Source organism: Dipodomys merriami, unplaced genomic scaffold (assembly GCF_024711535.1).
Source record: "Dipodomys merriami isolate MVZ:Mamm:240054 unplaced genomic scaffold, mDipMer1.0.p SCAF_12, whole genome shotgun sequence".
NCBI classification, from domain to species: Eukaryota; Metazoa; Chordata; class Mammalia; order Rodentia; family Heteromyidae; genus Dipodomys; species Dipodomys merriami.
Genome location: NW_027202493.1, coordinates 33,923,586 through 33,941,157, shown reverse-complemented (window position 1 = coordinate 33,941,157; position 17,572 = coordinate 33,923,586). Strand labels below are relative to the sequence as shown.

The 17,572-nt window shown below is 35.0% G+C and overlaps 1 protein-coding gene across 1 annotated transcript in view; it reads right to left on the bottom strand.

Annotated features, from left to right (window-relative positions):
- Nucleotides 1-13,654: 13,654 nt before the first annotated feature.
- Nucleotides 13,655-17,572, bottom strand: part of Spock3 (SPARC (osteonectin), cwcv and kazal like domains proteoglycan 3) — a 248,324-nt gene continuing 244,406 nt past the window's right edge. The window contains exon 11 of the mRNA XM_070016519.1: nt 13,655-16,657. Within this exon, the coding sequence (XP_069872620.1) occupies nt 16,488-16,657 (170 nt within the window). The 3' untranslated portion in view covers nt 13,655-16,487. The remainder of the gene's footprint in view (nt 16,658-17,572) is intronic.

Genomic DNA, 17,572 nt, shown 5'->3' with positions numbered 1-17,572 from the left:
AAAATAAAATTACTGCCACTGCTCCTAGCCTGACCTACATTACACAGAGGTCTCCTCCTTTCATTCTTCATGCCCTCATCAAGGTCTTCAATCCACGCTATCAATGTAAATAACACAAAATCTGTCTAATCAATCACTGACTTGTAAGTATGCTTCCCAGGTGACCCATGACAGATCTGCGGATGTATTTTACTGTGCCATAAATTGGATCATCACAATTTTTACTCACATCAGATCCCACTGGGATCGAGAACGGCAAGAAGATTGTCAAATCTTTCAATTTAGCATTCTGTTACCCAGAATTTCTTCTCCCTCAGGGCCCCAAAGAGTTGCGTGCAACAAGAGATCGCAGACAAGATAAAATAATGACAGGAATCTTGATACACATCAAAACACTTTGAGACATCAAACAAAATGTCATTGCCCTGAAGCAGGTAAACTTATTAAAAGAGAAATACATGATAGCAAAGAATGAAAAAAAGTCTCTTCTGTTAAAGTAACATCTTTCATTTGAGAAAAGATTCCAAGCCCAAACAAAGCTTTTTTTTTCTCTTTTTCCCCCCACAATGTACCATTTGAATTACCTACTTGGAGTGAAATACAGGAAATTACTGATTAATTTCCCAGTGGCCAAGGCACATTTTTGTTTTAGGACATGCACCATTGAAAAGTAAAGTGATTTCTGTTCTGAGTTTATTTTATCCTCCACGTCTGCCTGTCCCACAGTCAATTGTATTTTCTAGTGTATCAATACTTCCTCTATTATCTCTAGGCAGCTTCCTGTAAGCTAATGAGCACGTGTGCTTTATTAATAAATCACCTATTTCTAGATGTTTAGTTTATGAACAGTAGAGCCAGTCTCAAGTTGCTGAGAGCTAGATTGTTTTGGAGGCAATATAGGAGTTGAACATGATGCTTGTAATGAAAGACAGAAACCAATTTAGAGCTCACGGGAGCTGGAGCTAAACTTTGGAAGCAGGTGTGCATATTTCCACTCTAGTGATCCTCAATTGATATGAGTCACTCATTGTCATTAAGCTACGAGCAGTTTCTCTTCACGCTGACAGATGTACATTTGTCTGCAGTCCTCCTTGAGTCCCTCTTCTAGAAAGTTCAATGACAATCCACTTCACGTCTTCTGCTTGAATTAGTTACACTCTTTCAACTTCCCAAATGCACAAGAAGAAAATATTATTTTCCATTTTGTTCTCAGATTTCAACTCTTCAGTCTCTTTGTCCATCACCTTTACAATCTCCATCAATTCTATTTAATTGGAAATGAAGAGTCTCCTGGACTTTCCTGCCCCAGGCTGGCTTCAAATTGTGATCCTCAGATCTCAGCCTTTTGAGGAGCTAGGATTACAGGTGTGAGCCACCTGTGCCTGGCTAGAAATAGTTTTTAATGTGTTCTCTGCAGCTTTATAGTCATATCCCAACTACCTCATGTGGTATATTAGATTTATTTGAAACGGTCTTATTACTTTTCCAGGCTTCTCCTTACTTCCCACTACCTTATATCCTACTCAGCAATCATGTAGTTCCGCCATATTGATCAGCTTGGCATTGATTTTGGCACTTATTCATACCATTCTACCAAAAGGCTAATATGCCTTCCTACTTTTTGTATCTAATTAAATCTTCATGATACTTCTGGCTTTCCTTTTGTGATTTTCTACCAATGCAAAAAAAATTACATTTTAATTATTCATTGCATTATTCTGTCTTTCCTTTTTTTAAGAGCCCACGCCACTCATTACGGGCAGAGTTATTCTCTGCATTGCAGTGGTTAGCATGTACTTGGCAAGGAGAGCAACATGGTAACTGGTTATTGAAGAAATGAGAACAAATGTATGTCTGCCAACGTGGTCTCTGTGAAATCTAAACACTCGTTTCAGAGAATCAAAGGCAGTTTTATTGCTAAAGTGAATAATTGTTTAAGTTTTATTTTCATCCTAACACTAATGAATGCTGTTGTCTTAGATTTTTACTATAAAGCTTGATTCTAATTTCTTCCACTAACTACCATTTCCCTCCTTATATGCACAATATATTGTGCTATTAGCCCAGAGGAAACAGAGTTACAAATAACAGATTTCCTCTCTCCCCGCCCCAAGGGCTTGAAGGTTCAGTGGGAGAGACAAAGTCATAAAAGAAGGAAGCCAATCATCACGATGTAGAAATAGGTAGTGCTTCCATGGTGACACGCTGGTATATACAGATGCTGATAAAGAACACTGGCTTCGCTTCTGTCTCTTGCAGACTGATTTTTGCCCAGCTCCACATCACCTTCACTCAGGTACACAACACCTCTACATTGCAGGATCGATCATGGAGTATGTTTCACTAGACAAAGCATGTCACACTCTCAGGAAAGTAAGTGTGCCCACGAGGGGCCTGCGAATTAAATATGAGTGAAATGAATCCTCTTTGGGGTTGTTCTGAGACTAGAGGATGAGTTCGAATTGTGCAGATGGTGATGCAGACATGATGCCAAGACACAGAGCAAGTAAGAGCACTCCATGCTCTCTGGCTGAACAGCATGTGGACAGGTATGGAGTTGAGTGGATTGGACAAGCATCCTGAGGTTTGGAAAATTATTGGAAATCATGAGCTGACCCATGCTGGGAAGGCAATCAGGTACATAAGTTGCTAAGAATAGTTGTGACTGTTCAAAGAAGCTCTGGGTGGAAGTCGGGGCTTAGAGAGTCCTAAAGGAGAGTGGGCTGCTAAGGGACAATGGTAGCATTGCTACTGAAAAGTGCTAAGAGGATTAATAAAGAGAGACTGTCTTCTCTCTTGCTGCTTCCATTTTACTGACTGCCTCATGAATAAATCCCAGTAATTGGCCTTTGATACAACTGTAAGTTTCTTCTTTCAGTATATAGGGGGGAATTATTCAACTGAGACAAATTAAGAATTTGATAAAAAGGTCACTGTAACTTTTGTTTTTATAGCGGATTACATCCATTGCCATTTCTGTGACATTATCATTATTAATATCCCTATAGGATCATTGCATCTTGACAAAAAAGAAAATGAGAGACACTCATCTTGAAAAATGTTAAGTGACAGATGGCCAAAAGGAATTTAATATTCTAAAGCTGGGCCCCAGTGGCTCACACCTGTAATCCTAGCTACTCAGGATGCTGAGATCTGAGGATCCTGGTTCAAAGCCAGCCCAGGCAGGAAAGTCTGTGAGACTCTTATCTCTAATTAACTACCAGAAAACTGGAAGTGGCCCCATGACAGACAAAATTTAAAAAATAATAAACTTCTTTCCACTGGCTCTTGACCTATAGGTTGGGACAATGTGGTTTCTATTGATACACTTAGAAGTATTTTCTACAAGTTAAAAGAGGAGCTACCTTAGGACACTTTAATAACATCTATGTAGCATAAGATCATGCAGTAATTGGTAAGTTTTTAAAGAATATTATATCTCTTCTCAGCCATATTTTTGTATTCTAGGGCATATGCCTTCCTTCAGGATCTCTTCTTGCTTTAGTTTTTTAAAGGTGATACATAATGAAAGTAGCCATCAAGAGCATTCATAACTTATATAGGTAAGGTAATTTTAAGTACATAAATTGCTTTAATTGCATCACTTAATCCAGAGACTTCAGAAAGCTAAAGCCAGGATGCATGTCAAAATTGGGACCATATCTGACTCTCTGGCTATTAGACAACTGAATAAACTTTATACATTAGATATTAATTTCCCATTGTGTTCTATTTTTTGAACCTAAAAACTAGAAAGAAAAAGCAATAAAAATGCCTTTGAAATCCATTTAAAAAAGTTATCTGTATCCTCACAGGAATCAATATGTTTTATGTCACATTAGCATCACAAATCATTGTGGTCAGTTTAGAATGATCAGTCAACAGACAATACTATTTTAATTAGTTATATGTCTCTTTGATTAAATATTTTCGTGCCGTAACTCATACAACCAAATAGAAATAGAAAATTTTGAAGATATCATACCTTTACGTTATTAAAGGAGGAATTTTAAATGTGCCTTTTGAGTTCGGGAGTGGTCTTGTTAATCCATCTGGGCAAAAACCAAAAGGTAGTTTGGCTGAGCTAGTAGACTTTATCAGTGAATGGAAGTGAGAATAACATAAAAGTAAAAGCGACCTGGATGCTGGTGACTCATGCCTGCAATCCTACCTACTTGGGAGGCTGAGATCTGAGGATCACGGGTTGAAGCCAGCTTGAAAAGAAAAGTCCCCGTGAGTATCATCTCCAATTAACCACTCAAAAACTAGTGGAGCTGAAGCTCAAAGTGGTAGAATATTAGCCTTGAGCAGAAGAGCTCAGAGACAGTGCCCAGGCCCAGGGTTCAACCCCACCCCGCCCCCCAAAAAACTAAAAAAAAGCAAACCTGAGAGCCAAGAAGTAAAATGCTACATCAAGTATGGCAGAACAGGAATCTTGATTGAAGTATGAACCGGGAATGACTAAATCAGCATAAGAGAGCTAGAGGCAGAGAAGAGGAGCAACCTATATAACTCTTCCATACAGCTTACCTGCCATGCTACTAACTACTTGTCAGGAAACCTGAACATAGTGAAATGTTAAAGGAATTATGTTTAAAAGAATACCTGCCACTATCCAGTAGAAATATATGAGATTAACTTGTTTTATTTAGACAACAGAGAACTCACTATACTAAAGTAACATAGAGTTCTTTGTATACAGTTCTTTATCAAAGTTAAATTTTTAAAAAGCAATGTAGGAATTTCAAAAATTTTCAAGTGGAAATTTAGAGTCTGTGGAATATTTCAGAATACTATAAGACAAATAAAAAAGATTAAAATGTCACCACTGCAACATACATGTAATTGTTCTATAAAAGTGAATAAAATAATGCTCTTTATCAGAAACAAATATGTGAAGATATATTTCCAGGTATGCTTATATTCATAGATATTTACATACATATATGAGTTTGTATTCATTTTATATATATACATATTTATATATACATACATATATACGTATTTTCAAATGATTATATAATTGTAACTGTATACCATCAGGGAAATATAGAAACATAAATTTGCCATGAGAAATTGGCTCCAGTGATTGTGAAGAATGAGAATTCCCACAATGTTCAATCTGAAAGAAGAGGACTCAGACACCTGGTTGTTTAATCCAGTCAGAAAGAGGAGGTTCAAGAACCAGAGTAGTCAGAAAACTGAGAACCTTGGGAACCCTTGGTCCAGAGACTACAGCTGTCTCAGTGTGTCTTAGCTCAATTCTGAGACAGTAAGATGGGTAAAAACGCTCCTTACTTCTCCTTTTGTTCTATGCAGGTATTCAACAAATTATGTAGGGGCAGGAACACAGAATAGGACCATCTGTGTTACTGGGTCCACTAATTCAAATGCAAATCTCTCCCAGAAATGTTCATACAGAAATAGCTAGAACTCATGTTTAGCTGCATAGATTGTGGTCTAGTTAAATCTACATGTAAATTAGCATCACAGACAGCAATTATATAGGGTTGGGGCTTGGGGCTTACTCTATCCCAATAGCTTCTAATTTTAACTAATTACATACGCAAAGAAACTATTTACTCCAGCTCAAGCTTGAGGGCCCTGGGTGTATTATCAGCCCTGCCCTTTATTTTCCTGTTATTTTGATTACTTTTTGGTATGAGATGAACATCTCCCTTTACCACCTACTGCTTCCATAATGTAATAAACTCACCACCATTGCCAGGTGCTCTTGGCTCATACCTGTAATCCTAGCTACTCAGGAGGCTGAGATCTGAGGATCGTGGTTCAAAGCTAGCTTGGGCAGGAAAGTCTGTGAGACTCTTATCTACAATAAGCCAACAGAAAACCGGAAGTGGTGCTATGGCTCAAGTGGTAGAGCGCTTGCCTTGAGCTAAAGAGCTCAGGGACAGTGCCCCAGCCCAAAATTCAAACCCTACCCCTAACCAAAAAAAATCCCCCAAATCCAAAAAACAAAACACCTTACCATCAGATCAAAAGCAATGAGGCCAAGTAACTACAAGTTACTAAATCGTCTGAAACTGTGGTCACAAAACCTTCATGTTTTTAGGTTTATTATAGCAGTATATTGTTAATGTAAGGGATTATTGACTAATGTATCAACTTACTTCTTCATTTCAATAACTAAGATTCCCCCAACAGCACCATCCAACCCTGTTTTACACCATGAAGGGAAATTCCTGTATTACAGATCCACTTTTATTTTTGGAGGGGGTGGTGGTGGGGAGCAGATATCTCTTACACTACCCAGTTTACACAGTTGAGTAGATCATACTATAATCGTGTAGTTGGACATATAAATGAACCCAAATCAATGGTACAGTACAATGCCCTGGCCTAAGTGACAGTATCAAAAATCTAATGGTATTCAAATAGGCTAAGCAAGGTTATTTCTCTCCTTTCTTACAACATGTGGTAAAGAATGACTCTGAGGTCTTATTTCTTTTGCTACTTGTCAGGATACCCAGAACCTATGATGAAGTATTTGCAACAACACAAGGTAACTTCATTTTAGAATTGGTTAGCACAAAAACAAACAATAAGTAAAGAATGGAAGCAAAGGAGTCCTCAAAGTTGGTCAGTACTTAGATTAACTGAGCCTCAATAGAGGCCACCACACCCTATATACATCTCTAGTTTGTAAATACAGTAATTTCCTTTTGTTTTTCCCTCATTTATGTTAGTGTTGACTTTTTGTCTAAAGGATCACATTAACAGAGTGTTTTCTAGAGAGTTTGTTTGTGGTAGTTGATTCTTTAATCATGAGACACTAATAGATGCTAAAATTAAAAATAGTCTGGAAAATATAGTTTCTTTGCATTCCATTTGTTCAAGAGGTTTCAAAAGATAGTGAATATCCCAGTAGTAGATGAACAGATTCTTATCCGTGAGCTATATCGTGAATGAAAAGTATCTCAGCTGTCAAAGGAGGCTGATGCATTCACGTGGGACTGACAAATGACTTTTCCAGAGAAATAGCATTGAGACATATTGGGCTTTGTCAAAACATTTCAGCGTAGGCCTTGTTAGGCTTTAGTATGTTTCATAGAGTAAATACTGCTGTTACTACCGTATCTGTCAAAGCTCTCCTGATGGAAAGCACCATGAATGCTCCTTAGGTTTAAAACATGCTTGCATTTTATAAACTCTGTTCCTTGTAACATTTTTTCTAGCTCTCCAAATTTGAACTATCTTCACACTGTTGTTCATTAAGGCATTTCCAGTGTCCAGAGTTGATCAGGCTTGCTTTTTTATAATTATTTAATCTCTGGTTCTTTCTTCACACTCCACATACCGTGCTCTAACTCACTCATGAAATTGTTTTATTTGAATTGTTTGCTTTCTTACTGATCTCATTCTTGACAAATTTTTGGCACTAAATGCATATTCAGTAGATGTTTAGTATGAATTTAAAAAAATAATAAGCTACTCTTATAACTGAGAGATTAAGATACTGTGTATACTAAACTCTAATATAGCAAGTTCTGTAAGTGACAGTTGTTTTAATCCCATGGAAGTTCAGATAAGGAGGAAATAAAATTTGGTCTATCTAAAAACATGTAAGTCCCAAGCAAGACTTCATAAGTATGTGAGTCTTTAGCTAAGGCTTGATTATTTTTCTCCTATTTTTTTCTCTTTTGGTTATAGCAAGGGTTCTAATCTCCTAGATGAAAATGAATTGTTCCTTTTCACAAATTTGCCAAGTATCCTTCAGAAACATAGGTGTCAAGATCATCATTTATTTGTAAGTAAGTACACTGAGGATTGAAGTTAAATACAAATATTTAAAAAAGTGATTGTAGAAGTCAGTCAGTTCACATTGCTGAATTAGACCAACTGTGATGATGGTTTAGTGGATTATTTACCCAGAGTTGTGCTTCATAGGTATTTATATCGAGATACAAAATGATCCCTGGTTATTTTACTTTAATATGCAATCACTTATTCATTAATTTTATAAAGGCGATAACATAGAACTAAATTACATTGCAGCATATGCTTTTGTGTTTAAGCAGGTGTTAATGCTTAGACTGGAAGCTCAGTCTGTCAAAAAGAAACTTCCTCCTACAGTCAGAAATTAATGTGCTTGTATGGCAGCAGTGATTTGTTTATGGCCTTCTCATGCAAGGAAGACATCATTACAGGCTCCATCAACACCAGCACAACGTTGATAGAACTTTCGGCATAATTAGTTTTTAACATACTGAAATTGATAAACAACTTTCTCAGTGTAATTATGTTCTATATATTTGCTGATTATGTATGCTTTGGAAGGAAGAGTGAGAGCTCAAAAATGTTTTAAATTGACTTTTCCAGTTACATATATATATATATATATATATATATATAGTCACACACAGATATATAGACACCTGAGTATTTTCTTTCTCTGCTGTTTGTGTGTTTGTATGTGTGTTGCACACTTGTAAACACACTTGTATGCATTGTAAATTGTCTCATATTTTATAACTCTTTGAAAGAAAAGAGACAAAAGAAGGAATTAAAAATAGCAGTGGAACAGTCTTCAGCCTTCTCTGAGATGGCTGGAATTTGAAGGGAAAAAATGCATCAGAATCGTTAAACAAATGTAAGGGTGTATGACCTAGAACAATCAATTCTAAATATCAAACTGAGGGGCTTCGCAGTCTATGATACCATTTAAGCAGGCAATTAATCATTTATTCTAGACTTTGAGGACATAAAAGCCAAAGATTTCTTGAGCTATACAAGCTTCTGAAATTAAAACCTCAGCTGATCAAACAACATGACTTAAGGACAAAGGAGCTGTCACATAGAGCAGACATAATTATGAAGGAAAGAACTTTTTTTTTTTTTTTACAATTTTATCTGCACTGTATTGTATCTTATATCACAGAATATTCATCAGGAGAGATGTAAAATTAACATGAATCATGCTGGGAAAAAAGTGTTTTTTTTCTTCTTCAGATGATGTCCAGGGAAGTACAATGGCTTTGGTTGACGTTGAAATGAAGGTTAAAAAAAAAATAAGGCCTAATAGACACGTGAAGAAATGTTCAACATCCTTAGCCATAAAAGAAATGCAAATCAAAACAACATTGAGATATCACCTCACTCCAGTTAGAACAGCAAAAATCAACAACTCTAACAACAACAGATGCTGGAGGGGATGTGGACAGAAAGGAACCTTACTTCATTGTTGGTGGGAATGTAAACTTGTTCAACCACTTTGGAAAGCAGTATGGAGGTTCCTCAAAAGACTTCACATAGATCTCCCCTATGATCCAGCAATCCCACTTTTGGGCATTTACCCAAATGTTTACAAACAAGACCACACTAAAGCTACCAGCACAACTATGTTTATTGCAGCATTATTTACCATAGCTAAGATATGGAACCAACCCAGATGCCCCTCAGTAGATGAATGGATCAAGAAAATGTGGTATATATACACAATGGAATTCTATGCCTCCATCAGAAAGAATGACATTTCCCCATTTGTTAGGAAATGGAAAGGTTTGGAAAAAATTATATTAAGTGAAGTAAGCCAGGCCCAAAGAAGCATAGGTCCCATGGTTTCCCTTATTTGCAATATCTAGTATAGGTATGAGTCAAGCGGAAAAGGTCAGATAATGTGATGTTAGGAAAATGAACCCTTAAATATGTATTTTAATGTTCTCGTTTCTTTCATGCATGTGTTTCTAACGCATTTATAAGATTATTTCTTTGTTGCTTTGTATGTCCCTCCCCCACAGTGTAACCCCCGCCTTCACTATATTTGATGTCAGTATAACATTTGGAGGAGATGGGGACAAACAAGTCGTTTAAGGATTCAGGTGGACCTGTTGCAACAATGAGAAGTACAAAATGTCATGTCAAAACCAACTTTACAATGTCGGTGTGTGTGTGTGGGGGTATAATTGGGTGGGGGGAGGGGGGAGGCTGGGAAGGGAGGTGAAGGGTAAACAAAGGAGGAGGCTGCAATGCTTGGTAAGAAATGTATGCATTAGCCTGCCCATGTAATTGTAGCCCCTCTGTACAGTATGTTCTCAAATAAAATAAAATTAAATTAAAAAAAATAAGGCCTATGAAGTTGGCACTTTAATCATGACTTGGACTGTTATTTGCTTCTTTGGTAGCTGCTGAGTGCTATGTCAGCAGTTGATTTCACTGTCTTAAAATCACAACTTTGTAGTTTCAGTGTACAAACTGTATACCAATTTTTGGTGCTTCCCTGAATCCAGGACTCAGCTGTTTATTCTAGCTTCTTGAGGGAAATTACAATCCCTTCAATCGCTTGCAGTTTCTCTCTGCACCAAGAATCGGTTTCTAGTGGAATGTATTTTATTTTTTCTAACAAGATTGTTCTATTCAAAATGTCCAGCTGTTGGAAGATATGTGCTATTGTGGTCCAAGCACTGGAAAGATCATGAAAATTCAGTATAGTTTTTCTAGATTTATCTTATCTGTTAACATTAAACTTTCACTGACTAGGCACTGACAAGTGTAAACTAGACTGGATTGTATTTGCTCTCCTTTAATATGTCATTTTTATCTCCAAAAGTCAGGAAGAAAAGTCTGAGAAATAGGATACAGAAAAGACTGCCTGGAGCTTGCCAAACTCAGGGATAACTACACCACAATGAGGTCTGTGTTCTTCATGTCCCAGCAATGCCCTTTGAAAGCAATTTATTACAGAGGCTGTATTTGTAACAACAGCATTCTGCCTCTATTATCTAAATTAATTTTCATATGAGCTCTTATTGTCATTTTTTTCCTGCAATGCCAAGAGTTGCAACAGAAAGTATCATATTTATAACAGTTTAACAGAATTCCCTCACAGCATATTCTAGGCCATGTTTTAAATGAACAGCTTTTTGAATAGGCCCATCAAAGTCCAGGGCTAAAATTAATCTGCCTGAGGCACTACATGGGCAGAGAGAAGTTGTTTTTTGCTGATAAAACATGACAAGGTCTTTTCTAACATAAAAGAAACTCACATTGTAGCCACCCTGGGAAGAATGTATTGAACTGTTATATCAATTAAGTTTTTTTTCATCTTACAAGATTCTGGACCGTGTTCTACCACAACTGTTTCTATAATCACATGAGAGAATATATTATTTATAGATAAATATAGTCATGGAGTCAGTGCCTATTAGAGATTACTATAAACATATCTAAAAACTATTGACCATAGTATGTCACTCTCTGAACATTTCTCAAGGTTATGTGTCAAGGTTTTCTTGACAACAATGCTTTGAAATGTTGTTTATAACAAGATTAAAGTCTGAATGAGAATTCCTCCTTACATACACAGAAACACACTGACACATACACACATACAGAGTCAAGGCTTGTACAGCTGTTTTTGAATCCGCTATTGGGTAAATGGCTAGGTTTTTTACTAGCCAAGTGAGTTGATTTGTTACCACCTGCTATAAAGTCCAACTGATTCAAGGTAAAAATGCTTATGAGGTCTTAAAATATTTAAAATCTATAAATTCCAAGTGCATATGGTAATTGTATTAAAATGTTCCTAATCTCATAAACTCCCTTCTGATTCTGCTCAGTTGATAACAACAGGGTGCCAGTTTCATTTCCAACATGGGTTCCTCTCTGAAGCCTCAATGAAATATTAGACCAGAGGATTCATGTACTCTGACATGGAATCAATCATTTATTAAATGCCAATTTCAAGGCTAAACTGAGGTTTATGAAGACAGTACTACGGGAATCAGATATCAACTATACGTTTTAATATATAATACAATGACCTTAAGAGATAATTATTTCCATGGCTAACAGGTCTGATCCTTTGAAAATGTTTTTAACCAAATATCATATCTGTAAGAATTATTCATGATCATTTTATTTGTTAGAAGAAAAAGTGATATCCAAATTAAGGTTTCCATTTACTAGTTTTCTCCATCAAAGCTATGTGACAATATTGGACATCTTTCATGTTTTATCAGTCTATCTACAGATGGTCAGATTAGTTATTAAAACAGCGTGTCTGTTGTTTAGAGGGGAAATGCTGACTGCTGGCAACATGTTAGAAAGGAGAAAAACAAAGGAGAAAAATGTTACATACTTACATATAGGAACAGGAAAAAACTGTATCTGCCTAAATTACACAGAGAAATGCTTTATCAACATGGAACTTTTTATCTCAATATTTGTTTATATGAGAAAGTGAGTTTTTCCACATTTTTGACAAATGTGGAAGTATTTACATGCTACATTTTTACACTCATTTGAAACTATTTGAAAATGTCAGAGCCCTGACTAGCTTGCTCAAGTTTTGCTCACAGATGGTGCTCTACCACTTGAACCATATTTCTAGTCTGTTTTTTGCTGTCGAATTGTAGGTAGAATGTTGTAGTCTTTTCTTCCAAGGCTTCCTGAGTAGCTAATATTCCAGGAATGAGCTATAAATGCTTGGCAACTGCCTAGACTTACATCCTTCTATTTATCCTAAATCAGAAATATGCAATTATCATTCACAAATGTTACAGTTCCTTCTAATCTAATAAATTTAAACTTATTTCACTTCTGTTGAACTCTAAGACAGATTTTTATGGACTAATTTTTATTTCTATTTCAATGCTGGAACAGGTCAATCTTCCACCAAGGGGATAAGAAAGTCGTGAAAAAATCATGGTCATAAGACCTGGTAATTTTAGTATTCTACTAACTAAGGACACATTCATTGAATATTGCAGTAATAAGAAACTTAAATCGAAAAATGTCTACAAATAACCATTCTTGGGAATAGGATGTTTTAAATAATAGGCAATAATCAGTGCTTTAAAAGGTCATCCCTTAAATAGAAGTGAATTTTAAGGAGGATATTTATGGGAAGTCAAATGAAATTTAGTATTGGATTGTATTGACCTGGTACTGTCTGAGGCGGTCCTTCAGTTTCTACATTGATGTCCCTGGTGATGTTCAGATGCCATCTTACTTCCTTGTATAGGAAGGACTATCAAATGCCTTTACTGGAGCTTGGACGTCATGCACATTTTGTAGAGCTTCTGCTTACAATGTTCATTCCCTTTGAAGCAATCATGGACTCATTCATTGGTAAAAGCTTTATGAAGTCAGGTTATAATTCACAAGCCATAGTAAAGATAGGAGTGAAAAAATAATGTGTCCTAGAATCAATGAAAATGTCTTCTCCATTGTATTCACCTCGACATTAGTTATGAGGTTTTAAGTAATGTTAAAATGAATAAATTCCCAGTAACTAATGTTATCACATACTTGTATCTTCAAAAACATTTCAAATATTCTGGATTTTTGTGTTTTCTTAATTCATCTGCACAGTCAATTACCTAGTCCATCCATCATGAGTAAGAACTAAGAAAAATAAATGTGAATCGATTCAGTTAAGTTTCAAATTGTTTCTGATTAACTTCAAGCAAATATTGTGTTAATCATGTGCACACCCATGAGTGTACCTGTTTGGCAAAACAATGTCATTTGGTTCTTCATGATCCCCGAAAAGTGGTCGCTGCTCAGGGTCCTGAATTAAACTACTAGATGCAGATAAGGCATCATTCATTCTGCATAAAACAAGCCAACAAAAATATTACAAAGCTGAGGTTTTATTTTTGCAATTCACTCAAGCCATTCTAAATTAGGCACCAGTAGGCCACAGGGCTGAAGTTTTATAAGTTCTTTATCAAATTTTCATAAAATAATACCAAGATACACAAAGAATAAAGTGCTCTTAACAATTGCTTTATTGATTGGACTGTTTCAAGGAATTAATGGATTTCATTCTCTTATTTACTAGTCTATGTTGTTAGAAAGTGCAGTGTCTTAGGTAACATTCTTTTGATTGAGGTTTAAATGGTTTTTAAAGTTTTGAAAAGTATTGTTTAAAAATATCTTTAAAAGTTTATTTGAAATTCGGTTTTTGTAAATGGTATTAAGCAGTCCATGCACACTAATGTAGATATACACAATGAGATTTTTTAAATAAATTTATAGATGTGTATCATGCCAGAAATATTTAGTCTTTAAATTTTAAAAGTGCTTTGATTCAGAATGTCTGTGGTATTTAACATGTGTTTATTTTTAAAATATAAACACACTATTAAAACAAAGCTTGAAATACTATATTTTGTATGATTCAGAATCAACAAGGAAAGTTGCTATGCTAATTAATATTTTCCATCAACAAGGAAAGTAAGGGGATTAAAGTCACCTTAATATTTTTTATTTAAATTGTCTAGGAAACACCATGGATTTCTGCAAATAAAGAATGCAGCTACATCATTTTATGGACTAGAAATAAACATATCTTTATTAACACTAGAATATCATTTTGTTTAGTATTGAATCCAAAATGCCTAGAATGGAGATGGGCTTACTACTGATGCCCATGTACATTTTTATAACAAAAACATGAGTACTGTTACATTGAGCTAAAATATTCACAGTTATTAAATGATGAATAGGCCTAAATATGTCACAAATGGGATTTGTATTTATATGTATTTTTATTGTACAAAGAAATTCATATAAAATTTATTCACGTTAGTATTTTTCACTTTTATGTTTGCTCTTGAATTAGATGCTATTATGAATTATGACATTTGGAATGGTGACCATTTGAAAATTACTTTCGGATTCACATATTTTTATTTGACATTAATTTGTTAACTTCTGTATAGAATTTGCTTTTTTGTCTTTTCACAATCAACCCACACTTCACATTCTATGATTATTCTATACTTGTTAAATAGGTGATGCTATCTGACATGCTTTTAGAATAGCAATTTTGCTCAGCATTCTAAGCATTATTTTAAAAATGGTGTTGAAAATATGACCCCTTAAATAGAATTATTTGTAATATTAGTGCAAAGGAAACACATAAGACAGAACAATCATCATTTTTAACATATTTTGAAAACAGTATTCAAGATTACAAGAACTCTAACTTTGAAGTCAAAAAGAAGAAACACCTCAGAAAACTTTCCTCACTTGGTTGCCATGTATTCATTTAACAATCCAAAGATACACTACGAAATCTTCTTTCTACTTTGCATAAGCCCCAGAAAAATCATTAAGGTAGAGCTAATTTTGGTTACAAGATTCTTTATTTTGTAAATTATAAATAAACAGCTAGAAAATGAAAATGCATTATACTTTAAACATCGTATAAGGTAAACATTTTTTATTTAGTGTGTAAAAATTAAATGGAAATTATTCACTGATTTTTCTTTCACTGAATAGTATACCAGGAAATCAGTTAATCCACGATGAGGATGGAAGATAACAGTGTGTAACACTCAACAAGTTTTCTATTGTGGACACAGAGCCATTGGTTTGACAGTCTTAGAAGTGACGGTGCCTACACAATTAATTAACATGCTAACTTAAATATAGTAATTAAAGTAATTTGTTACAGTTAAATATTAAATGCCACTTTACACAATTATAATTATAAACAAGTCCACATGGCAATTATGTAGCAACAGAAAAAAAGAAAGAACCCTATTCCATTTTCCTCCTGCAGCAGCGGTACCCTTACTGGCATTAACTTGAAAGTTAGGTGTGCTTAAATATTGCCTAATATCCTATATTGGTATGCATGCTAAACCTTTCTATTTCTATTTTTGCAAGGCACCTTACAATACGTTCTCTAAGTTTCTGCACTACAAACAAAAGCATAATTCTAAGATTAAATGCAAATTTTTATCTAAAGTAGGAAATAAAATAAAAAATAAAATCTCTTTTCATTGGGGCAAATGAAAAAAATGAATGGAAATATTGTGGAAATGAATCATTCACTTTGTGTGTCTGATTTAAATTCTACACCCTAAATTGCTGGTCAGAAAGATAGAGTAAACTAGAAATCATGCTGTATAAGAATATTAAAAGAATCTACATGAGCCTGCCATTCAAACTGAAATAAAAATCAGAAAGGATAGTTTAGTATTTTGAGAATCCACAAGTCTTCAGTGGTCATTCTGTCTTACTATGCGGTATCTCTCTCACCCTGACTCAGAGAAGATGCTATATTGAAATTGAAATTGAAATTAAAATCATGCATTATTTTATAAAATCCTTGGGGTCAATGTCACCAGGAAATCTTTGTAAATTTAGCTCAGGCTATTTCTCATAATACAATAGCATATGATCACACGCTCTTATTGTCAGTTTTTATAGTTGTGGAACATATACAAAGTTTGTTCTTTTGAAAAAAAATTACTTCCCTAGATCTTCACAACTTCCCTTTTTCTGGCTATACTCTATATGCACTGTCTTTCTTTCTAAGGCATAGATAAACTGAAAGCAAATGACTCTTATTTAAACATCAAAGTTCTAGGATTTTTGCTACAATATTTGTAATAATTATACAAAATATATGAGAGGTTTAGAATCATTTTGTTTGGGGGTAAGAAGGTAACTCTCAATAGGCTGTAATTTTGTAAATATTAGAAATGTAGGCTCTATTGACCTCAGCTGGATCAAATGTACCCATCATGATCATCACCATCGTCATCATCATCCCCTTCATCTTCATCATCATCTTCAATTTCTTCTTTAGCATTCATCATATCATCTTCATCATCTTCATCATCAGTCCATTCACGGAAGTCTCCACTTGCAAAATCTCCAGAGATCTCAAAATCTATAGCTAAAAATTAAAAAAAAAATACTTTGTTCACTTGTTTGAGGAGTAGGTTGACTTCAAATTTAATTGGTAGACATAATAAGAAAAATACAGTTTATGGAAAGATGTCACATGTTAAAATCTATTAATTTATTGTACAGAATCATTATAACAATGTGAGAATTTCCAGCCAGTAATATATATCTCAACCCGGGGTTATAGAAGTTCATGTCAGACTAAGAATTGTAAATTATATTTAAATTTTCTTTGACAAGCTGAGAAGGAAGAATAATTATCTCCCAAGATATTTGCATCCTTAACCTGTGGAATCTTCAGACAGGGTACTTTTTCATTGAAAGGAACTTTGCAAATGTGACGTGGTTAAGGACTCTGCCGAAGGGGTGCTTACTCTCCATGTGGCCCAAGGTGTCACTTGGCTTCTTAAAATTAGGGGTTAGATTGTACAAAAATAAATGTAGTCTTTGTCTGACATGTAACTGCAGCCCTTCTGTATGTCACCTTCACAATTACAATAAAAATGCATATAAAAGAACCTTCCCGGATAGAGTGGGAAGGAGACACAGAAGAATGGTCCTCAGAAGAATGGTCAGAGAGCGAACCAATGTTGTTGGTATGAAACTGGAGATAAGGGTACACAGGCAAGGAATTTAAGTTCTACAGGGTAGGAAAAACAGGGAAATCAATTTCTGGGACTTCAGATAAAATTTCCACCCTGCTTAATGTATCATGTTTATTTTAGGAGACCTGTTGGAATCTTGACACTCAGGACTGAAAAATAATAAATTTGTGTGGATTAAGCTTCTAATGTAGTAGGATTTGTTATGATAGCAGTGGGAAAAAACCAATACTCTTAATCAATTAAAAAACTATTATAAATGCAGCTGTTAATACTTTTGGAGGCAATAATACATTATATCT